Below are 25020 nucleotides of genomic sequence, written 5' to 3' on the forward strand. Positions count from 1 at the left end.
CATGCGTCAAGACTTGCTGTGTTTCTGACTATTTTAAAGGGAAAACTCCCCTTTTTCCAAAAATGGCAGCAATGAAAAAACGTTAAAATTAACATTCTTTATATTTAATTATTAAAATTTAACAAATAAATGAATCCTGTATAGGGCAAATGACAATTTCTGGTAATTTTAAAAACTTGACTTGAAATATTATAATATTGTATGTAATTTATATAAAAGGCAAATTGGTTTTTTTTATTTCATATTAGGTTTATAAATTTCTAAAATGTCAATTAAAACTTAATAGCATGAAAATAAATAAAAAGACTCCAAAGTTGACCCCCCCCCCCCCCCCCAAGTATTAAATTATTGTCTGTCATTGACAGATTGGACATGAAATGACTGGTTATGCTCTCTAATAACCTCAAACAGTTTAAAATGTTTTAAACTTTAAGTTTGTAAATTAATTGAATGTTAATATAAAACGAAATGAATACACTCAAATGAATAAACACAGAAATACCTACTAATTATGGCCACCTCTTAAACTACTGAAATGCAAAGAAAACTGTTTGAGCAGTTATTTCTATAACACATACAAAAACTGATTTTCATTCAAAATTGTATTTTTTTCAATGATTTGCAAAATAAAAGTGAACAAAAACAGCAATAACCCCAACCTACGTCTCCTAATTTTTATTTTCCCTCATTTCTTGACATACTAAATCCCAAATCTCAATTTTAACTACTTAAGAACATAGTATATATTTTAAAATTGAAGTTAATTTAAACTTGTACTTTTTTTTAATCGTAAAGATATAAGTAATATACATTCAGAAAAACAAGTACAAATTACTTATATTATGCAGAGTGAAATGGAATATATTTTGAAGATCGCGCAAACATTGACTTTTTTAAATCATAAGGAAATGAATGAGTAGCCCAACATAAATGAACAAATATAAGTCCAAAGTGCACATTGACAGCTAAGATGTTCTGAACCTCCCCATCAGAGTAAATAAAACTAAATATGATAAAGAGGCCTCATCTACTCTTTCGTTGCTCTTAAAGATTTGATCCATTATATGTTGCATTGCCTTTTTTTGTCGCATCAATTCAGCAAGCTTTTTTTTTTTTTTTTTTTTTTTTGCTGTTCCAGAAAAATGCACATTTGAACCAATCAGAGCTAACCATCTCTGGTGATCATATGTCAGTATATCAGCCAACTGAACGGATAAATGAGTCCAGGCATTTTTCTTTGCTGCGTGCATTCCCACATTGACGTGACCCATCATCGTCAGACTCAGAAAACTGCAGCAGCTGGGGAAACCTCCATGCCGTCAGTGGAATAAAATCAATAATAAATATTGGTGGAAACGGATTACGCTACACAAGCACTTTATTATGCTTGTTGTTAACACTTGTGTATGTAAATCTGATGTTGGTAGATTGTTTTCTTCGTGGAGCTGAAATGCATGTGTGGTAGCTTAGCATTTTTTTTTTTTTTTTTAACATAGCGTTTTGACAGTTGCTGTCATATTTTCAGAACAGCATTCCAGTCCTGAATCTTATACCGGAACAGCATTCCGGCCCTGAATCTTATACCGGAACTCCGTTCTGGCCCACTTTCACCCCTGAGTATATCCCTTTAAACATCATAAAGAAAAATATAAGCAGCAATCAAGGTTGACATTGTCATGTAAATGTTTCTATCGTTTAAATTGGGAGATACATTCAAGTTTATTGAACCAGCTGCACAAGAGTAGATTTACCCACAATTACCAAATGAATCATAAAACATCTGCTTGCTTATAGCCCTTTAAGTATGCCCCTAGACATTTGTCTTCGTAGCTTCACTGATTTGCAGATTCATTAACATAAATGGTGAATTCACTGCAATCTGAAGTCACTTTGACAAATCACATTGTTTACAATATGTCAGACGGGCAAATAGCCCAATACGTTGTGCTGTATTTTGATGTCACTTTGGATGTTTTTAAACAGACTTTAGCATCTTTTCGAATGACTTAGTGATCTGCGTAAGCACATAACTATTTAATTATTAGAACTCTGACATGTGAGCTGATTCAAACTGACTTTTGCGATACAGTCTAGCAGCAAATGAGCATTATGGATGTTCATTTTCTACGCTTCGGGGCTATTTCTTATAGCTGATTACAGTATACATACAGCATACTGGATGTGGTTAAATTAGATTTTGATAAGAGATGGGAGACTTGAAGGCTTAAAGCAAAAGCAGGACACCCACAGAGGGAGCTTTATTCATAAATAATGGACCTCTGGGATGTACAGGTGCAATTAGAATTTCCAAAACGGTACCTGTAAACATTTTGTCTTTCTATTTGAAGCTAAACCACTGGCATCTCTTGTAATATTAATGTGTGCATTATGGAGTATGCGTGGTTGTCGCTTGTAGAAGATGCTGAAGGTATTGTATAAATCAGGGATAGACTAACCATTAGGAATAAACAGACAATTGCCTCTTTTGGTCACAATTTTTTGTGAGGGAGAATGAAGCAAGAAAGCCAGGGCAATGTAAAAACCAATACAGCAAGAACCAGATGTTTAGGTTTAGTTTTTTTATTTTGTTTTTGCCAAGATTTGAGTTGCGATTACAGTCAGCAGAGGAGGATGGAGTACTGTCAAAGTCGACATTAACACTAGTGACTCTACATAAGGTGTTTCCAAACTGGTCCTCTGCGGCCGCAGCGGGTGCAGATTTTTGTTCCAACCGATCCAGCAAAGACAGTTTAACCATTGTTGTCTCTGCTAAAACAAGTAGCAGCTAGACTGAAATCGACAGATATTAGAGACACCAGATTGATGAAAATATGTCCTCTGGATCGGTTGGAATGAAAAAACCCTGCACCCATGCTCAACATCACAAATTTGTGAGCTGTTTCGCTCCATGTCGAATGGGAGATGTTTCAGACAGAATTTGCTCTTTAAATAGAGTCAAACAAGTTTTAACAGAAAACGTTTCCTTTATAGATTTTTTCACATCATTAATTTCTCATATACAGTGGTACCTCGACATACAATCGCTTCGACACACGATCTTTCGACATCTGACGTAAAATTTGACTCGCCAATTGTTTGTCCGACGACATGCTCGAAATATAACGATTTATGACCGCGCCGTAGTTTCTTTGATTCCCTCAAGACGGGCACACAGCGAATTTTCTCGTGAGAGAAATCAAAATGGGTTCCAAGGTTAGTGCAGGTGGTGAAAAAAGGAAAAGGATGATGGTTACCATTGAAATGAGGATGGAAATGACAGACAAATATGAGCGTGGTGCGCGTGTTCGTGAACTAGCTCGACCATATCATAGAGGGAGGTCAGACGAGGACCACCGAGATTGATCTCGACGGTCCTCCTCCGACCTCCGTTCGCCAATCTATGGTGACAATTATTATTATGCTAACATCGCCAAAGAAATCACCAGATTTGTCAGGTTTTTAACCATTTATTTCAGAACTTGTGCAACACAACACGCCAACTGTCCACCTAATTGACGGCAACAACAACATCAAAAGAGAAAGTAAAAGCTGTACCGCACCTGTCTCACTATCACGTCAGCCACGCGGTGTGTTCAGGTTCAGCACACAAAACGCATCTGCTACATTAGAACCCGATTTATTACATTAGTAAAGGAATTATTATTATTATTATACTGTTTTATTGTTTTGATTTTTTTATTTATATAATTTATTTGTTTTGCTATGTGTAATTGCCATTTGTAATAGTACCAGCAGTATTTAAAAAGGACTTAGTGTAGATTTTCAGGCTTTCGGGCAAAAATTTTGCCTGTGTGTCAAAATGATAAAATTAGCCAAATAATAGCTTGCTTGGGGGGAAAAAAGCTAGGTCTCTCGTATCTCACAGCACCACTGTATTTATCTTGTAGTACTCATATTTTGGATTTCATGAAATGTAACTCAGAAACCAAAGTATGCATTGTGCAAAAGTCAAGCACAACACCTGTATGACATTAAATACGGGCGTCGGAGGGCGGGGGAGAATCATTCCAATCGTAGTGTTGCGTGTGAAATGTCTATATGTTTGTCAGTGTATGTGCTCGTGTAGCACAACTGTTATACCCTATATTATAAGGTGATTGAGGTTTCAAAGGTCATGCGTGACTACGAAAAGATTAAATGTGCTTTAAAAACATGAGGATAGGCTGTGAATATACTGTTTGGATTATTATAACAGCAAGCACTGGAAACCCACCATTCAGACTGAACAGGTCTCACAGACCATTCCTGATTGCACATATTCAATGGGTTTAAATTTGTGCTTATCAATGTTCACAGGATTTTCATCCATCTTGTTATATCAATTAAAGCTCATTCTTAATTATTTTATGCTTTAATTGCTTTGATGTTCTTTTTGTGTGATTCACAAGACCGAGTAAGAATTGAGCTTATTTGTGTCGTTCCCAGATTAAAGATTAGATTTTAAATGGCTAAGTATTTTGTTTTCTTGTTTTTTTAATTATTATTATTAATTGCCAAATCAATCATGATTGGACAAAACCATGGAGAAATATCGTAACTGTAAAAGAGTCTTAGTTTTGCACAAATTGCAATTACAGAAAAGGGCGTAGATTTGCATAGGGACGGTAGGGACATAACACTACCAACTAATCAGGATGCTGAAATTGTCCCCACCAATTTATAAGCAACCTTATTTGCATTATGTAATAGCTTCAGTTATGTAAGCATTCAGATTGTTTTCCCATGTGTTGTATGGATAGATTTGACCCGATTATTTTTAAGTGAATTAAAGTACAATGATCCCTCATTTTTCGCAGTTAATGGGGACCAGAACCTTCCGCAATAAGTGAAAAACTGCTAAGTATCAGTAGGGGGGAAAAAAATTGTGTGTGTTCAATGTATTTATTCGGATTTACAGTATCATTGGAGATGCATATGACGTTTTTTCACTCTTTTTCCCCTCAAAGTATACTTAAAACTTTTATGTATAAATATATATTAGTGTTGTTTTTGGCAGCCATTTTAATTTTCGTTTTAGTCTTAGTCTTTTGGACTAAAATACTATTAGTCTTAGTCATATTTCAGTCTTTTCAAAATGTTTTTATCTTCGTCGAGTTTTAGTCAACGAAAACTTATACAAATTTCATCCTGTTCTAGTCGTCAATTCTCAAAATGCTTTAGTGTATTAATTTCAAATGTTTTAGTCTATGAATAAATAAATAAATAAATAAATGAATGAATGAAAGGTTTCCAACAATTTCGAATGAACATGACAGACGAGCATGTAAATGTAGAGTCTACAAGAACATCACAATTTTCATGATGATAATACACGCTCAGCAGGAATACAGCACATTATTTGAAGTTAATTAAACTCCCCTGGACGCCACAAACTGTATATAAAATTTTTCCAAGAGTTGAAGACACCGAGTCCGAGAGGGAACAGAAGAAAAAAAGGAGAGAGACAAAAGAAGCACAAACCGCAACACAAAATACATTGAATGCCTACACTAACTATGAATATGTTGGTGCCATCGTTAGCTAGTTGTATTTCCGGTTGACACCATGCAGGTCTTAAAAATAAGTGATTGGGAGGGGTGGAGTGTACACAAATCAGCTATGTGGTGTAGAACCCAGTATTTGTCTGAATCCCTTGTGAGTGTGAGTATGTCGGCATCCTATTCTATGCTGTCTCATCACTAATCCTGACACCGTAGCGTCCTCAAACTTGAATTATTTTCAACATTTGTTATTTTACAGAATACTTAAGGATAGTGTTCTGCTTATTATACAGTAGGCCTAACATAGTTTCTGAGATTTGCACTGGTTAATGGTCAGTTTACATTTGTTTTCTTAACAGACTAGTTAATATACAGTAGTTGATCCAAAAAAATCCCAATAGTCTAAAATACTGTTTAGTTTTTTTAATTCTTCAATCAGTTAAGATAAAAATATTTGTTGTGAAAGATGCTATAGAATGTATAATGTAATAACGTGTACAATGTGAAAAGTAACATCACTTTGCTGAGTAACTAATTAATAATTACTCTTGCAAATGGGTAATTGAGTTAATAACGCAATTACGTTTTGGGAGGAGTAATTTGTGACAGTTACTAATTACTTCTTTAAAGATTAACAACACTGATCAGAACACACAACTGATTATAATACTTTTTAATTTGGGTATTGCTCTAATTTGACTTAAAACAATACAGTACAGTGGTGTGTTTTGTTCACTGATTATTAAAAGATCGCAATTTTTTTTAAAAAGTGTTCAACGAATTGACATTGCGAGGCAAATGTTCACATTTCATTATGCATTGCTCGCACATGTGATAAAACAGGCCTCTCCTTCATGTGAGCACACTGCCACTGCAGCCATTATTACCATGCAAGGCTTACCCCGCAGGTCAAAGACCTGCTGTCAACACTCCAGAAAAGGCCAAGCTCATAGTGATGGACTCACGCTATCTCCATCCATGATGATCTCAGTCTGTCAGGCATAACCTTGATGCATAAAAAAAGGTCACACAGATACTGTACATGTACACGGCCTACTATCATACATGCAACATCTCACGGATCCGGCAAGCCCAAAAAGGTTAATAAAATAACCTTACACACATACATAGTAAATGAACTGTAGCCACATCCATTACGATCTGGCCCCTTTTTCTGACATTCTTATCAGGAACAATTAAACATTTAAGAGACAGGGCGCCACAAATTAGCACCGCAAGAGGCGGACATTACGAGTAATTTCTCGATAACACAGTAGCTACGGGGGACAGCGCAGTAATGAATGTTACGAGGGAAAATGAAAACATAATCTAATGTAGAGAATGAAGGATGTTTTTTAGTCAATGATGTGAGATGCTAATGGTCTGTTTGTCTGCCGTCCATTTTGATTGAAGTATCTCAACAGATGTTTGATTAATCACTTGAATATTAATGGCTTGGTTTATTGTTCATTTATCTAGTATATTCATGGCTCAAGACGACACATAGCTCCGTAAGCAGAGGTGGGTAGAGTAGCCAAAAATTGTACTTAAGTACGAGTAGCATTACTTCAAAATAATATTCCCCAAGTAAAAGTAGTCATCCCACAAAAAATCCAAAAAAGTATTTGGTGAAAACAATACTCAAGTAATGAGAATAAACATTGTGAGTAACTGCTTATATTTTTTTCTCAGCACAAAGGTATATGAACTGTTGTTACAATGGTACTTTACAATAACCCATTACATAACCACATTAGGCCAAATAAATTAAAAAATTAATCAATGAATTCTGGCGCTAGAAAAAAAAAATGACATAAATTAAGTATTATTTGTCCAAAGAGCATGAGTGCCCTCTAGTGGAAAAAATAGTTCCTAGTTTGAATAGTGAATAGTTCCTTCATAGTTACTATTGTGTAATTAAAAGGATCATATCACTAGTTTTCCGTGGTCAGTCATTGCTTAATAAAGACTGGGAGAGAAGTTAAAATCTCGCTTTCGAGTCATGTTGAGGGCAGCGCTATATGTCAAAGACTTCATTTGTTACAGTGCTTTTAAGACGCCAGGTGATTGAACAGGCTGGTGTGATCATAGAATGAAAAGCTTGCGTCTGATTGGTATAATGGAGTCATGCGATTATGGTTGCGACGTCTCATTGGTGAAATTGGTAGTGCTACTCTTGGCATCGCTGGCAAAAAAAGAATTAAATCCAAAGCCCCTTTCACATACGGCGAAACACTGTTAAAATCCTGGGATTTAAACTGGGCAGTCCTTGTATGTGAAAGCAATTTTCCTGGGCGACTGACACGCGGACATTTCACGGGTCGCGTCTAAGTATAACGTCAGAGAAAGTACCGGGACGAGGCGTATGTGAAAGCAAGCGTTAAATTCCCTGGTCACAGAACGCTGGCTGATGACATAAATATCATGGTGGGCCAATCGTCACTTCCTCTTTCTTCGCAGTAAGACAAAAAGATGTAAACAAACATCGCAATTATCAACATAGCAAGCTGGAAATAGCTAAAATGAAATGAAAACATAACATAATTAAATTGCTACTGAATCATGGAGCCAAGAAAGAGATTCCATCGACCATCTTTGGAAATGTGTGGTTTATTTTGTTGCCGTTGTTAGGGTACGCAACTGCGGAAACAAGGTACCTCAAACTATAAAACAACAGAGGAATGCGTTCAAGGGTTTAATAAATACAAAAATACAAGCGATCGTGGAAAAGGGGGACTCACATAATGGGTCCTTGACAGTAGGTGGACGGGTATTAATAATACTAACCTAGGCGGTAGGCAGTGAAGTCAGTATGCATCTCGCCTAATGCAATCATGTCCATAAATGGAGTTGTTTTTCACAGAAAACCGCTGACAGTCAGTTTTGCCTCAGATAATCATGGACTTTACCTGCCAACAATAATCATGGACTTTTAACTGCCAACAAGCAAGGCTCATGGCCTATTTCGCAAAATGAGTTAATCACCAAACAGACAGCATTTTAAGTACAGCATATAAGCAACGCTGAGCTCGCTGTTCGGTGTGCATTTCTCTACACAGCTTTTGTTCTGTCATTGAATGCACCCAGAAATTTCTGAAATTAAAACTGCGCAGTAATGATCTCTTGCCTCCAGTCTTTATTCAACAATCCAGTCTAGCCGTCTTACCTGAATTGAAAACGAACACTCAGAGGACCTGAAAGACTGCCTCCAACAGCAGATAGCCGTTAAGACAAAACAAATACACTCAAATACCAGCACAACATAGGGGATTTCAAAACAAGGGTGGCAGAGGTGTCGAATGGCACCCAGCAAGTTAATATCTCGGCATCCTTCTCTTGGATCGCCTGGGCTTAAATACAGTCTTGATGAACTTGAATCGGCTGCAGTTACATCGGGAACACTCCCACAACCGGCTCTGTAACAAAACACGATTTGATCAACATTGTGACTAGGGATGGGAATCGAAATCCGATTCCAATTCGGAACCGGTTCCTAGTGTTTCGAGGCCTCGACATCACAATGAAAAAGCCTTAACGATCCCTTTAACGAGTCCTGAAGACGCATATTGCGGCGTGACTGTCTTGTTGTCCAAACGCATCAAACTAGCATGGCGCCAAGAACCACCCGCTCCAAACTTTGGCTACACTTCACCAGGAAAGAGGGTGAAAATGAAAGGTTACGATGGTTTAGCACGAAGCACGAGCATTGCAGCTGTAACAATGACAGCACGTAGGTTCAAACGCTCGAAAGTGTGTCTTCACTTCACGAGGAAAAATTACAACAAAACGACTTGCAATCATTGCAAGGTGGAGATAACTGCATCGGGAGGGAAGGTGGAGATAACTGCATCGGGAGGGAATAGACTGCACTGTCCTCACCGAGACAGCTATACAGCTAGCTAAACTCCGAAATGATGATACAGAAAACGTTGGTATAATTTGCTGACTTTATTCAACCATCACTTGAAGAGTGAAACTGAAAATAGAAATGAAACAAATCAATTTCGTCCCCAATAACAAACAGGTTTGCATCAACGTAAATCAGCGATGATTAGCTGCTAATTCAGTAATAACAAAACAGTTAGCATGCGTTCGCTAGCATTAGCACATCGTTCAAACCACTACACAACTGGATTTAAGTGTCCGATCACGAGTGGAAACACACAACAACAACACAAAAGATGATACATACAGGCGTTGCCTCTGTAGATATTTTACAAGCATTAACAAAGAACGTAGGGTCGTCGCAGTGCTTCCCTCTCTCACTAACTCGCTCACTCGCTTGGATGCGGCATTTCTTCTTCACGTGAGCACGTGCTTCTTCGCGTGAGGAAGTGCAAGGGCGCCCCCACGTGAGCGTGAAAGCACCATAAAAACTAAAAGGCATGCATTTCAATATACTGGTAAATAATACGCTTTAACAGTGGTCCCCAAACTACGGCCCATGAGCCGAATACGGCCCGCCCCGACATTTGGTCCGGCCCCCTGAACAATACCAGAGAGCATTTTTTTCCCCTAATAGTGTTATTTTCTGGCCTTTTTCTGTGAAGAACTCAGAGCGGGTTAGTTGGTTATTATCTATTTGATTAATAGTGTTATTATTATTAATTATATTATTATTTTTATTTTATTTACTTTTGTTCCGTGAAATATCCAGAAAGGGTTATTTGATTGTGGCTTTCTGAAAAACAATTATTTTTTACATTTAGGCACTCCTGCAATCGTCACACTTTTTCTGTTACAAATTAACCCCGGCCCCTCATCAGAGAAGGGAAAAGTTATGCGGCCCTCACTGGAAAAAGTTTGGGGACCCCTGCAAGTTTAACACATATTGCTAATGGCAGACCAACGACCTATATGCCAATATATACCAATATTTTTTATTTTTATTAGAAAAATGTTTCAGTAAAATGTTACACATTCTGTGCATTTGCCATTTATTGCCACAGTTAATATTGAGGCTTTGGGCCTCTTTTGACCTTGGTGTGAGTTTGTAAGGTTGTGACTTCTGATTAAACAAACTCGATGCCAATCAAAACGTTTGTTCTTCTTTTTCCCCAAATTAGAATCGATATGAGAATCGATAAAGAATCGAATCGTTAAGCAATATCAATCATGGAATCGTAATCGTAATCCTATCAATTCCCATCCCTAATTGTGACAGCTGACGCCGACCAAAAATGTAATGTCCGGGTTATAAAATCGCACCAGCAGCCCTCCCGGCACATGGAACGCCAGTGGGCAACATGGGACAAGTCTGTGAAAGTGTAACCTGCGTCCTTCCTGGGATATCTCCACATGCGTGAAAGCAATGACGCGAGTAAATCCCACATCACCTTACACGGTAATTTACCGGGATATGTTTGTGAAAGGAGCTCAATATGAAGAATAAAGAGGAAAAATGTAACGACTCTTGTGTAGCCCAAAGAAGCAGAGTAAGAGTAGCATTTTTTTCTTCACAAATCTACTCAAGTAAAAAGTATGGCTTAGTAAAACTACTCTTAGAAGTACATTTTTTTCCAAAAGTAAATGTAACGCGTTACTACTCACCTCTGTAAGAAAGCAGACACTAGATTTGTTGTAATCACCATATGGCAGACCACTGTCAAGGCTGAACTTGTGTTTGTCCATCTGTTAGCTAGCAGGCTAGTTGTTGATTCATGCAGAATGATGCTTTTATTATTATCTGGTTACGCTATTGTGACTTGAGCAGTCACACTAATCCATTTCCACATTTACCCAGATAATCAACAAAATTATTTCTCATTGGCGTCTGTACAAAATCCTAAAGTACCAGTTAAGCGAATTCATTGATTTGTTGGCGGTCCTGCTAATGATTTTTGGGGGGTACAGTTTATTCTTTGCTGCCTCCAGTTCATTTTTAATGCAATTCCACTCACAAACACTAAATAGCAGGACCCTTATTTTTAGCTTGTCAATGAAAACTATTGTACGTCAGCTAGCATTAGTTTGGGCTTCCTGTGTAGTCAATTTGAGTTTCTTTTACAGTTAACAGAAGAGCAACTCTGGGACTTGGTGCAATATCCACCCCCCTTCACTGGATTAAGTCATCTGGCCTGCAGGTTGAAATACTGTATGATCTCCCATGGGTTTAACACAAGCAGCATTCCAGCCTCTGGAGGATAACTACAGTGGAGGGGCGGGGAAACATTACAGAAATTAAACCGTAAAGCACCAAGAAACGGTTAATTATCACATCAAACTGTATGTGCCTCTTATATTCTATTTCTCTTCAAAACACTGCTCAATTGCACACATGAAATGAGCATGTAAATACGACCATAATTCATCCAAGTCAGTTGCAGAAATACTTAGCATACCCCAGCAATTTGCCTTGGTCGGTGACAGGTGAACATTAAAATAGTCAAATTCAACACATGAGCATGGCAGAAATAAAAGAACGCACATAAATGTATAATTTTTCCACTCAAAGAAATGCACGATTTACCTAAAGAGAGGTTAACATCGTCTTTGAGATGACAAAATGATCGTAAAACTTGAGTATGTGAATAAAATATGAGAAATGTACTGTATTCAGATCAAAAGATCTTTTTAAAAGATGCAATACTGCCCCCTGTCAGTGACTAGGCGGAAGCATTTTGTGATTTGTACATGTCATTAAATTCTCAGTTGAAATACAATATAAAAAAATACTGTGAGGCTTTATATACATATACAATCAAATACAACAAAAGATTTATTTTATCATGTTACACTTGGACCTATTTAAGTGATACATCTCAACAAAAACACCCTGTAAAGCAATTAAACATCTACACAGAATGACCTAGAACATACAATTAAAAAAGAAAACAGGAAATACTTTTTCACTTGTGCAAATAGAAGAAGTGTTCCATCAACAATTAAGCACCATGATGATGATGAAGGCATTCAGAATTTGTCTAGGAGCTCCATGACAGCAATAGTTGTGCTTTGTCCAAAGATGAATGCTCCAACAACAACAGTTATGATTCCCCAAATTGTTAAAATGACTCTGCAAAATATGGTATATATAAAATGTTGCATTATATAGAAGAAAAATAGTCTTGGGTGGGGGGGAAAAAAACGTGTTTATACTCACCTGATTCTTGGACTCACAGGTTCATTTTGCATGATGAACATCAAGCAAAGACCTACGTCACAAACACAACTACCTCAGTTACAGTACTTGTTAAAGTTCATTGCAATTATTTCAGCAATGCAGCCTTAGTTTTATGTACGTAATACTGTGGCCATTATATACGTATACAGTACCAGGAAAGATAAAGATGAAGAAAGCACTGATTCCTCCAATGACACTGATGACCTCCCCCATGTCAGGGACAAACATGGCGATGAGAAGAGTGATGGTGATCCATATAACAGTGAGAAGTGCCCTGCAGCGACTCTCAAAGGAGCTTGTGACGATACCCCAACGACGCCTTTGGATTCGGACCATCAGGTTAAGGATGACTGATCTATGAGGTATGCGGAATTTGATTTGGAGTGTAATAAACAGAAAGAGCAAGTTTGCTACTCACAAAAAAAAAAAAAAAGGTCAAAGTAACTAACTTTTGGTAAATATTTTAAATGGAACAAATGTTCACAGTTACAAAAGATTGCAATGAAACAAATATCGCATTTTTCGAACTTTAAGTCGAAGCACAGTATTAGTCGCACCAGCCAAAAAAATGCCCAATGAAGAGGAAAAAAACATTTTAAGTTAAAGTAATATTCATAAAGGGGAGAGGGGGGAAGGTTAAATAGGCATCTGTTAACATAAAATTAAATTTTTCGTGTAACTAAAGCCTGAAAAACATAACATAGCAGGCTGTCAGCGGTCAGAGTGCAAAAAAACAAATCACAGTTGTGTCGCAGGCCAAGCCAAACTATATAGAAAAAAAAAGTTTTAGTCCAGAAAATACAGTAATACTTATATATGTTTATATATATATAAACATAAAATTAAAATGACTGTGATCATGTAATTTTACATGTAGAAAATGAATTTGGCACTCAAATCTGGCTGTTTTTAACCATTTCATAATTATTCCACCAAAAACAAGGCATCGGGAAGCGCCCACTTTTTTGAGCAATTCAAGTTGTGACATCACAACACGAACTGATAATCATGTCTAGCTTTCTAGTGCTGTGCTAGCTAGAACATGCTGGCAGGATTACAGAACAATCACACGGGAACAAAAGAATGGAACGCCTATGGAATGCAAAAATCTGCAGCCCATTCTAGATGTGACATCTTCTGTTTGTAAATTTTTCAGTGAAAGGGGTCAAGGCAGCTGGAAAAAGAAGACTCATTAGGATTTAATTTCATATTAATTGGAGCACAAGATGAATGGGGGTATTTTAAATTGAATTTGGTCGTGTGTGTGGGCGGGTATTTTACAGATACTTCAGATGTTTTTAAATATTTTTTTTTTTTCAAGCAATCTTTCTGGGTATTAATTTTTTTTAGATTTGGACATAGGACAAATAAATTTAATCAGAAATGGCATGTTTTAGCGTTTTCTTTGCAGACTGTTTATAAAATGTCCTCCAATTCTGGAATGATCCACTTGCTAACTTAAACAAGGAAATCGATATTCTGGTGTTACATACCTCCCCAAAAGAAGAATAATTGGATAAATAGTAATGATTGATATTCCAAAAAGCAGTCTTGAAATGATCATGACGACATCATTCCCGGGATATGACATCAATATATCGGAGGCAACTTCTCGCCCGAATGTCATGAATCCATACACTCCTGGTGAGAGAGAAAGTAGACACATGAAGCAGTTTCCAGGTCACAATGCCTGGACCATGAAGCATTTGAGGTCAACTTACCAGTGAGCGTGTAGATGAGCAAACAGAAGAGCATAGAGATTACAGAGATAACTACCCAGTGTGTAATTTTCTGGTTTTCCATGCTGCTGTAGATTGCTATACAGGCCTCATGACACTGCAAATACAAGCACCGCTTGGACAAATGTACAGCAAACAAATAAAAACTTTTTATAAGATATTAGAGCGCGTCAACAGGATTTTTTTCTCCCCCTTATGTGATGTCATAGATCACTAATATTGAAAATTGGAAGTTTCATTCTATATGTTGGAATTCTCCTCCATTGCATTGGTTCTCAAAGTGTGGTACAAGTACCAACAGTGATATGTGAGCTCTCTCTACAGGTCCTCAAAAGATTTAATGAATATAAAAGAAAAAAAAGAAAAAAAACATTTGAACATTTAACTCGCTGGCTTCCATGACAGTGATAGACCTCTAATCCATTCCGAATTCTAATCGTTTGGACGTCTATTAGTGTTAAACTCATTTAAATTCTAGTTAATCCACTATAGGGCCTTTTTTTCTGAACATTGTGGCCTAGTACACTATCATACTTTAACTCACTGTCTGCCATTGACAGTGATAGACGTACAATTTATTTGAAATGGGAGACCTAGCAGTGAATGTTCATGTTTTGGTGCCATTGACTGCGCATAACGTCCACTCGATTTTGACTGGGAGGGCTGAGAGCAATCATTCTGTGCTAGCTTATCCCATTCCAAATGGTTTGCGCGTCTAACACCATCATGGCCCTGCTGGTGCTACTCAAGGAGCTGAGTGTTCTTTTACATGGTACTTACAGTAAAATATATCTGACAACAGATCCTACCTGGAAACCAAAGCAGATTGTCGGCACAACACTGAACATAGAAGCCCATGAGCCCACACTGTGAAGACAATAAATTGAAAATTGGACAAGTTTTGTTAAGTTTAAACCAGGCAATACTATCACAAGCGCTGACCCTTGAGTATGCTCTGGAGTTAGAATTGCTGTGTGGGTCTCCATCAGGTAGTATTTGACAATCACCGCCACGCACAGATAGGTAGCTGCCAGTGTTCCCAGCACACTGTAATCAAGGGAAAAAATGTCCAACGACACAGTAAGATACTACTGAGATTTTTAGACCATTCAAATGTTGCACAGGACCGGGGGGAAAAATCCTGATATGGCACTTAAACTTCATACCTTATACGTTTTGGCCCGGGAAATTCTTTTTCTACCGTTTTGTATTGAAATGCAATTACTTTATTTTCAGACTATAAACTGTTACTTTTTTTCTTCATGTTGAATCCTGCGGTTTATAGTCCAGTGCGGCTTATTTGTTGATTTATTTGGGTTAATAGGTAACAATTTATTTGACAGCGGCATCATAAGACTGTCATTAGACAGTCATCATTATGACATGACACTATCATTGGCATTACTGAATGCTTATGACAGATGTAATTAACTGTCATCCGTTAAATTACAGTGGGGCAAATAAGTATTTAGTCAACCACCAATTCTGCAAGTTCTCCTACTTGAAAAGATTAGAGAGGCCTGTAATTGTCAACATGGGTAAACCTCAACCATGAGACACAGAATGGGAAAAAAAAAAACGGAAAATCACATTGTTTGATTTTTAAATAATGTATTTCCAAATTAGAGTGGGAAGCAAGTATTTGGTCACCTACAAACAAGCAAGATTTCTGGCTGTCAAAGAGGTCTAACTTCTTTTAATGAGGTCTAACGAGGCACCACTCTTTACCTGTATTAATGGCACCTGTTTTAACTCATTATCAGTATAAACAACACCTGTCCACAATCTCAGTCAGTCACACTCCAAATTCCACTATGGCCAAGACCAAAGAGCTGTCGAAGGACACCAGAGACAAAATTTTAGACCTGCACCAGGCTGGGAAGACTGAATCTGCAATAGGTAAAACGCTTGGTGTAAAGAAATCAACTGTGGGAGCAATTATTAGACAATGGACGACATACAAGACCACTGATAATCTCCCTCGATCTGGGGCTCCATGCCAAATCTCACCCCGTGGCATCAAAATGATAAGAACGGTGAGCAAAAAATCCCAGAACCACACGGGTGGACCTAGTGAATGACCTACAGAGAGCTGGGACCACAGTAACAAAGGCTACTATCAGTAACACAATGCGCCGCCAGGGACTCAAATCCTGCACTGTTCGCTAAAGAGCATTTGGATGATCCAGAAGAGGACTGGGAGAATGTGTTATGGTCAGATGAAACCAAAATAGAACTTTTTGGTAGAAACACAGGTTCTTGTGTTTGGAGGAGAAAGAATACTGAATTGCATCCGAAGAACACCATACCCACTGTGATGCATGATGGAGGAAACATCATGCTTTGGGGCTGTTTTTCTGTAAAGGGACCAGGACGACTGATCTGTCTAAAGGAAAGAATGAATGGGCCCATGTATATAAAGATTTTGAGTGAAAATCTCCTTCCATCAGCAAGGGCATTGAAGATGACACGTGGCTGGGTCTTTCAGCATGACAATGATCCCAAACACACAGCCAGGGCAACATAGGAGTGGCTTCGTAACAAGCATTTCGAGGAGTGGAGGCCACTCATGGAGTGGCCTAGCCATTCTCCAGATCTCAAACCCATATAAAATCTGTGGAGGGAGTTGAAAGTCCGTGTTGCCCAACAACAGCAACAAAACATCACTGCTCTAGAAGAGATCTGCATGGAGGAATGGGCCAAAATACCAGCAACAGTGTGTGAACATTTTGTGAATAGTTACAGAAAACGTTTGGCCTCCGTTATTGCCAACAAAGGGTACATAACAAAGTATTGAGAGGAACTTTTGGTATTGACCAAATCCTTATTTTCCACTCTAATTTGGAAATAAAGTCTTTAAAAATAAAACAATGGGATTTTCTGTTTTTTTTTTTTTTCCACATTCTGTCTCTCATGGTTGAGGTTTACCCATGTTGACAATTACAGGCCTCTCTAATATTTTGAAGTGGAAGAAGTTGCACAATTAGTGGTTGACTAAATACTTATTTGCCCCACTGTATGTCACCAATTCCATCAATGACCAGCTTGGATCTTTTATAGCCATTCAAAAGTGAAATAACTTGCCGGATAACACTACATGACATCTGTTGTAGGATTTCATTAATGTTCATGACAGCGTCATGTCAAAATTATGACAGTCTTATGGCGTCACTGTCATATATAGTGTTACTAAATACCATAACTAGTAATTAATGAAACAACTGGAACAGTAACTTAAGAAATAATTAGCTCAGAACATGAATTTTGATTGTTATTTACATCTGTAGCACTGCAATGCATGCTAGGAGGCATGTTGGACAACAAGTTGTCAGCAGGTGGCAGCAGACGTTCACTCCCCCAAAGGAGCAGCAGTGGCCAAATGAAGCTTCTTGGTGGTTCATTTGGTCTTATGAGAGTTGTATGATGCTGCTGTCAAATAAAGTGTTACCGGTTAATACCTTTTGGTGATAATATCCCATAATACACTAAGGACAGCTGTGGCTTATAGTCCAGTGCGGCTTATCTTTGAACAAAGGCCGTATTCATGCCAAATTTTATGGGTGGCGGCTTATAGTGCGAAAATTGCAGTAATAATGTTTCAGGTGTTTATTATTTATTTGTCCACTAAAAACTTTTCAAACTAAAAAAAAAAAAAGCAACTGTTAAGAAAAATTGTTGCTACGCTATTGTTCAACATTAATTAAAAAGCTTCTAACGCGATTAAAATTTTTAACCAAGTAAAAATATGAAAAGGTATCATGTATAATAAAAAAAAGTGATCATTGCATAAAAACTTTATGCTGGACTTTTTAAGTATCACAGCAAAACACATATACAGTACATAAGATATTGGGATATACACAAACCTCGTATATTTCTGGATCCCAATTTCTTTCGGGATGGACAGTGGCAGGATAATGACGAGACACATGATGAAGAGGGCAAAACGCTGGTCAGTGTACCAATGATATGGCATGTCCCCTTCACCTGACCCAGTTACCGTTTCATATAGAGAAATACACACTGAAGAACACAAAATGAAAATAAAGAACACCCGTTATAATAACACACAGAAATGTATAATAGCCACTGTAAATCTTACGTCATGTGAATGATGTGCGTATAGAACAATTACGAAAATATGTGTGTGTTGAAAGCATGTTATCACGCTAAGTGCTTGAGCCCATCTGTACTGCACTGCACCATTTCTGATCAAAATGGATGGCGGGTGTGTGCTTTGTAAATCCAATCAAATGCTCTGTTTAAAATTCCGACAGCAAAAACATTAAAGGATTACAATGATTTCAGATGGACAAGATGACAAAAAGAAAAATGAGTTCAGCTTGCAAGCACATGTTTATCTAAATACCAACTCAAATGAAAATGAAAGTGTGGATGGTTTGTGAGCGGAAAATAGATTATTATTCCCAAAACCTACAATACTACCAATATATTTATTCTAAACAATTTTATTTTTATATTTTTTATTTTTTTAACTAAACTCATTGGCTGCTATTGACGGTGATAGAAAAACCAGAAAAAAACAGCATCTGTATATTCATTGACCACACAGTAACTTTGGCGTATTACCACCTAAAACACGAGAAATTAGGAAACAGATCAACAATCTTCCTACTGTTGGAGCGACTAATGTACTTCCTCATTTATCTCATTTGCTTTCATTTAAGTCCAATCCATTTTAATTGGAAGGGGCTGGGGTCAATCGAATGATCGCATGGAGCCCTCCCAGTTGAAATTGATTGAAAATCTATTGCTGTCGAAAGGTGTTCAGCTAATAATAACTTTTGAATAGATCCACTGAAGTGACAACTGTCCCTGAAAGGGTTGGAAAAAATTTTTGGAAACAACATGAGTAAAAACGTAAGTAACGCAAGTCCAACTCTAAAGAATAGAAATATTGTATAATAGTTACTTGATATATAATTTGTTCAGTGACCACGTATCTCAAAACAACATAAATTACAACATCAGTCTCAATCTTACAGTGGGGCAAATAAGTATTTAGTCAACCACTAATTGTGCAAGCTCTCCCACTTGAAAATATTAGAGAGGCCTGTAATCGTCAACATGGGTAAACCTCAACCATGAGAGACAGAATGTGGAAAAAAAACTGAAAATCACATTGTTTGATTTTTAAATAATTTATTTGCAAATCATGGTACAAGATAAGTATTTGGTCAATACCAAAAGTTCATCTCAATACTTTGTTATGTATCCTTTGTTGGCAATAACGGAGGCCAAACGTTTTTTGTAACTCTTCACAAGCTTTTCACACACCGTTGCTGGTATTTTGGCACATTCCTCCATGCAGATCTCCTCTAGAGCAGTGATGTTTTGGGGCTGTCATTGGGCAACACGGACTTTCAACTCCCTCCACAGATTTTCTATGGGGTTGAGATCTGGAGACTGGCTAGGCCACTCCAGGACCTTGAAATGCTTCTTACGAAGCCATTCCTTTGTTGCCCTGGCTGTGTGTTTGGGATCATTGTCATGCTGAAAGACCCAGCCACGTCTCATCTTCAATGCCCTTGCTGATGGAAGGAGATTTTCACTCAAAATCTCTCGATAAATGGCCGCATTCATTCTTTCCTTTACACAGATCAGTCGTCCTGGTCCCTTTGCAGAAAAACAGCCCCAAAGCATTATGTTTCCACCCCCATGCTTCACAGTGGGCATGTTGTTCTTCGGATGCAATTGAATATTCTTTCTCCTCCAAACACAAGAACCTATGTTTCTTCCAAAAAGTTCTCTTTTGGTTTCATCTGACCATAACACATTCTCCCAGTCCTCTTCTAGTTCATCCAAATGCTCTCTAGCGAACCGCAGACGGGCCTGGACATGTACTTTCTCCAGCAGGGGGACACGTCTGGCAGTTCAGGATTTGAGTCCCTGGCGACGCATTGAGTTACTGATAGTAGCCTGTGTTACTGTGGTCCCAGCTCTCTGTAGGTCATTCACTAGGTCCCCCCGTGTGGTTCTGGGATTTTTGCTCACCGTTCTTGTTATCATTTTGATGCCACGGGGTGAGATCTTGCATGGAGCCCCAAATCGAGGGAGATCATCAGTGATCTAGTATGTCTTCCATTTTCTAATAATTGCTCTCACAGTTGATTTCTTTACACCAAGCGTTTTACCTATTGCAGATTCAGTCTTCCCAGCCTGGTGCAGGTCTACAATGTTGTCTCTAGTGTCCTTCGACAGCTCTTTGGTCTTAGCCATAGTGGAGTTTGGAGTGTGACTGACTGAGGTTGTGGACAGGTGTCTTTTATACCGATAATGATTTAAAACAGGTGCCATTAATACAGGTAATGAGTGGAGCCTCATTAGACCTCATTAGAAGAAGTTAGACCTCTTTGACAGCAAGAAATCTTGCTTGTTTGTAGGTGACCAAATGCTTATTTTCCACTCTCATTTGGAAATAAATTCTTTAAAAATCCAACAATGTGATTTTCTGTTTGTTTGTTTTTCACATTCTGTGTCTCATGGTTGAGGTTTACTCATGTTGACAATTACAGGCCTCTCTAATCTTCTCAAGTAGGAGAACTTGCACAATTGGTGGTTGACTAAATACTTATTTGCCCCACTGTATATAATTTGTTCAGTGACCACGTAACTCAAAACAACATCAATTACAACATCAGTCTCAATCTGATGTCATATTTTCTCATTGAAATCAATTGAAATGCCATTAATCACACACACGCCCAAAAAAACAATTACAATTCCATGTTTCGTGCTGCATGGACTCACATTTCTCTAGCTGGTCCTGCACCACCACCAGGAAAGCGACGCATATCATGAAGAGGTTGAAACAGAAACAGATCTCGCAAAGTTGCCCAATAGCTGGTCCACACACTTCTCGCACCACATCCTGATAAGTCTTTTGTCTGCTGACCGAGGAGGCGTAGCCGAGGATGACCAGTCCGCTAACAAGGAACACCAGAGATACCTGCACGAGTAGCAAAGACAGTTGTCATCTGCAAACATTTAAACAGACTTGAAGAAATATGGCCTTTGTTAACATTTTCAGGGACAATGGTCACAACAGTGGACATCTACTTGGATTCAAAAGTTATCGGTGGCGCAACTCATTCAATGCCAGCCTATGTCACACAGTATGTGTTGTGGTGGTTGTTAAAAGCGGAAAATTGATATTGAAAACGGCAATTGACAGTAATAGATGACCAATCCATTTCAACTGGGAGAGGCTCATTCAATAGCTTATTATTCATATGCTAGCCAAAGTTAAGCTATGTGAGGTCAGAAGAGATTTATAAAGGATAACACTAATAGTGTACCACAATTGGACCTTAACTTACCCCTGACCTACTGGGCCCCCCGGTTTACCTGGAAAGCTCACACAGTGTCAGTTTGTGGAAGCAGTACAGTGAGAGCTTCGGGCCTCAAGTGGTAGCTTCATTAGAACTCGTCTGTGAAAAGCATGTGCTTCTTTCACACCAATGAGACAAAGACTTAAAAGTGTGTTGTGTTAGCTTGCAAATTTGCTGTCTGCTACTCGAGGATTCATGCATTTTCAGGTTTTGGGGGTAACCGGACCTCTGTTAGTCACATTTTTGGGGTCAAGACCAAAAAAGAGTGTCTTCAGCGCCTTGTGGCATCTTGGTAATCTCTGTTTATGTCAATGACATTCATATTAATTAAAATGGGGGAAGTTGATTTAAGATACGAGTAAGTAATCAGAAGTAATCAAAGGAGTTGCGAGGGGGTCACCTAATACAGCAATGTTGTGAAAATTGGCAATGACAAAGCATTTAGGGAGTCAACGACTCAAAATCGTTCACATTGCTCTTGATTGTCTTTGCGATCATCATAACAGAACACAATTGAACCTTTGTTCAACTTGAAGGTCTCGAGCTGAAAAATGTTCGGTTCGAGACCCCGTCTCAGTGACGTCAGAAGGCAAGCATCCAATTGTAGTGGGGTTTGCAAAGCTATTTTAGAGCGCTAACAGGAATAGATCAACTGGTGGGAAAAGCCTTCCTCTTACCTCTGGTTGGCAGAAACCAACAAAACTAACCACTGTGTGAAATGGTAGCCCTAGCATAAGAATATGTAACGTATAGTAAATCGTTTCCATCCCTAGTGAGTGTTTACTTACCAGTTCCACACTAATAGCAGTATGCACTCCTCCTGCCTTCTGGAAGGCCCACGGGAAGTTCAGCAGTCCGGCTCCAAGCGCAGACTTCAGCATAATGAACACGGCACCGAAAGAACCGAGCCGAGGGGGATCCGAATGAGACGCAGAGCGAGCCAACAGGCTGATGCTCTCTCGGGCCAGTTCCTCCATGATCTTCTAATCCTCGATCACTGTTCCTTAAACTTCAACTAATTTCTGCACTCTAGCCCAGATGCTCTCTTGGTCATTCTGCTCTACTCTAAAAATGATCCTAGAGAGGGGGAAGCATGCATATATACAGCCACTTCAGCCACGTGGTCCAATTGGACATTTTGACTATTAAACATTTCACTCTAAGGTGACAAATGTGACACTCAGGTGTCTGCGTGGCTTCTTCCTCTCATTCAGATTATCTTGAAACTTGAATTATGACAGACTAAATTGGAAGTCCATTAGGCAATCAACTCAACTTACTTGACAACAAGTAGAAGGTATGTTTAAGATAAATGTCAATTTTTTAATACCCAAGCACTCTCTATGACTCTATCATGGTTATTTTTTGGCAACTGCATGGTTACTACTAAATAATTTGTTAGGCATTTATTTTGTTGCTTTGTCTTGCTCCTGCGTTTCTCGTATGTACTTGTCTTGTGATTAGCGTATTAGTTCCACCTGTTGACAGCGCATGTCATCGTCTTTTACCCACTCTTGCGTTGGCCAGGTGAACCTTGTTGGCACATCACTTAAAAAATATATATATATATTCCTTTTTTCTTTCTTTCTTTTTCGTTGACAGATCTACTTTTATTAGGGCATTAGTACAGCAGGGGTTTCAACAAAACGTTAAAAAAAAAAAAAAAATCCTTTTTTGGAACACAGTTATACAGCATAAAACAAGGTTACAAATAAATTATGTTTAAATACTGTATTTAGTTGTATGGCAATAAACGTATATGAAGAAGTTGGTCATCCAATGTGATAAACTGAACTATTTTGGTTGTGATTTTCTTGCTTTTTTTTGCTGTCACTGGACATTTTCCCTTTGTTCTGCATAATTTGTTTCAGTTGTTTGAATATAAATAAATACTGCATAAATTTTATGTGTACTGTATTTATTATATACAGTAAAGTGCTGGCCAAAGGTATTGGCACCACTGCAATTCTGTCAGATAAAGCTCAATTTCTCCCAGTAAATGATTGCAATTACAAATGCTTTGGTACTAATATCTTCATTTATTTTGCTTGCAATGAAAAAACACAAAAGAGAATGGAAAAAATTTTAAATCATTATCAATTTACACAAAACTCCATAAATGGGCCAGAAAAAAGTATTGACACCCTTTGAAAAATCATGTGATGCTTCTCTAATTTGTGTAATTAACAGCACCTGTTACTTACCTGTTGCACATAAAAGGTGGTGGCAATAACTAAATCACACTTGCAGCCAGTTAAAATGGATTAAGGTTGACACAACCTCTGTTCTGTGTGCTTGAGTGTACCACATTTAGCATGGAGAAAAGAAAAAAGACCAAAGAACTGTCTGAGGATTGTGAGGAAGCATGGGAAATCTCAAGGCTACAAGTCCATCTCCAAAGGCCTGAATGTTCCTGCGTCTACCGTGCGCGATGTCATCAATAAGTGTAAAGCCCATTGCACTGTTGCTAACCTCCCTAGATGTGGACGAAAAAGAAAAATTGACGAGAGATTTCAACGAAAGATTGTGCGGATGGTGGATAAAGAACCTTGACTAACATCTAAACAAGTTCAAGCTGTCCTGCAGTCCAAGGGTACAACAGTGTGAAACTGTACTATCTGTCGGTGTCTGAATGAAAAGGGACTCTATGATAGGATACCCAGGAAGACCCCACTTCTGACCCAGACACATTAAAAAGCCAGGCTGGAGTTTGACAAAACTTACCTGAGAAAGTCAAAAACATTTTGGAAGAATGTTCTCTGGTCAGAAGGTCAAAAGTAGAGCTTTTTGGGAAAAGACATCAACATAGAGTTTACAGGGGAAAAAACGAGGCCTTCAAAGAAAAGAACACGGTCCCTACAGTCTAGCATGGCGGAGGTTCCCTGATGGTTTGGGTTTGCTTTTCTGCCTCTGGCACTGGACTGCTTGACCATGTGCATGGCATAATGAAGTCTGAAGACTACCAACAAATTTTGCAGTATAAGAAAGCAGTGTGAGAAAGCTGTGTCTCCCTCAGAGGTTTTAAGTCTTCCAGCAGGACAATGACCCAAAACACACTTTGAAAAGCACTAGAAAATGGTTTGAGAGAAAGCACTGGAGACTTCTTAAGTGGCCAGTAATGAGTCCAGACCTGGATCTCATAGAACACCTGTGGAGAGATCTGAAAATGGCAGGTTGGAGAAGGCACCCTTCAAATCTCAAAGACCTGGAGCAGTTGGCCAAAGAAGAATGGTCTAAAATTACAGCAGAGCATTGTAAGAAACTCATTGATGGATACCGGAAGCAGTTGTTCGCAGTTATTTTGT

At 38.3% G+C, this 25020-nt stretch overlaps 1 protein-coding gene across 1 annotated transcript; it reads right to left on the reverse strand.

Annotated features, from left to right (window-relative positions):
* Positions 1-11090: 11090 nt before the first annotated feature.
* On the reverse strand, positions 11091-23185 carry slc38a8b (solute carrier family 38 member 8b). Its single transcript, XM_057843796.1, has 10 exons — positions 22504-23185; positions 21135-21333; positions 18230-18386; positions 15306-15410; positions 15173-15230; positions 14346-14460; positions 14118-14265; positions 12777-12979; positions 12604-12655; positions 11091-12516 (listed from the first exon to the last, which is right to left on the reverse strand). Exons 1-10 carry the CDS (start codon positions 22690-22692, stop codon positions 12414-12416), a joined length of 1329 nt encoding a protein of 442 aa, XP_057699779.1. The 5' UTR covers positions 22693-23185; the 3' UTR covers positions 11091-12413.
* Positions 23186-25020: the final 1835 nt, after the last annotated feature.

The sequence above is a fragment of the Corythoichthys intestinalis genome, chromosome 1, assembly GCF_030265065.1.
Source record: "Corythoichthys intestinalis isolate RoL2023-P3 chromosome 1, ASM3026506v1, whole genome shotgun sequence".
Lineage (NCBI taxonomy): Eukaryota > Metazoa > Chordata > Actinopteri > Syngnathiformes > Syngnathidae > Corythoichthys > Corythoichthys intestinalis.

Bases quoted from the DNA above. Each gene is read 5' to 3' on its own strand.
- slc38a8b (XM_057843796.1), bottom strand. From the start codon at position 22,692: ATGGAGGAACTGGCCCGAGAGAGCATCAGCCTGTTGGCTCGCTCTGCG. The intron at 21,334-22,503 runs GTAAGTAAACAC...CTACTCGTGCAG, and splicing joins CTGCTATTAGTGTGGAACTG to GTATCTCTGGTGTTCCTTGT. The intron at 15,411-18,229 runs GTTTGTGTATAT...CCTTGATTACAG, and splicing joins GGGATCCAGAAATATACGAG to TGTGCTGGGAACACTGGCAG.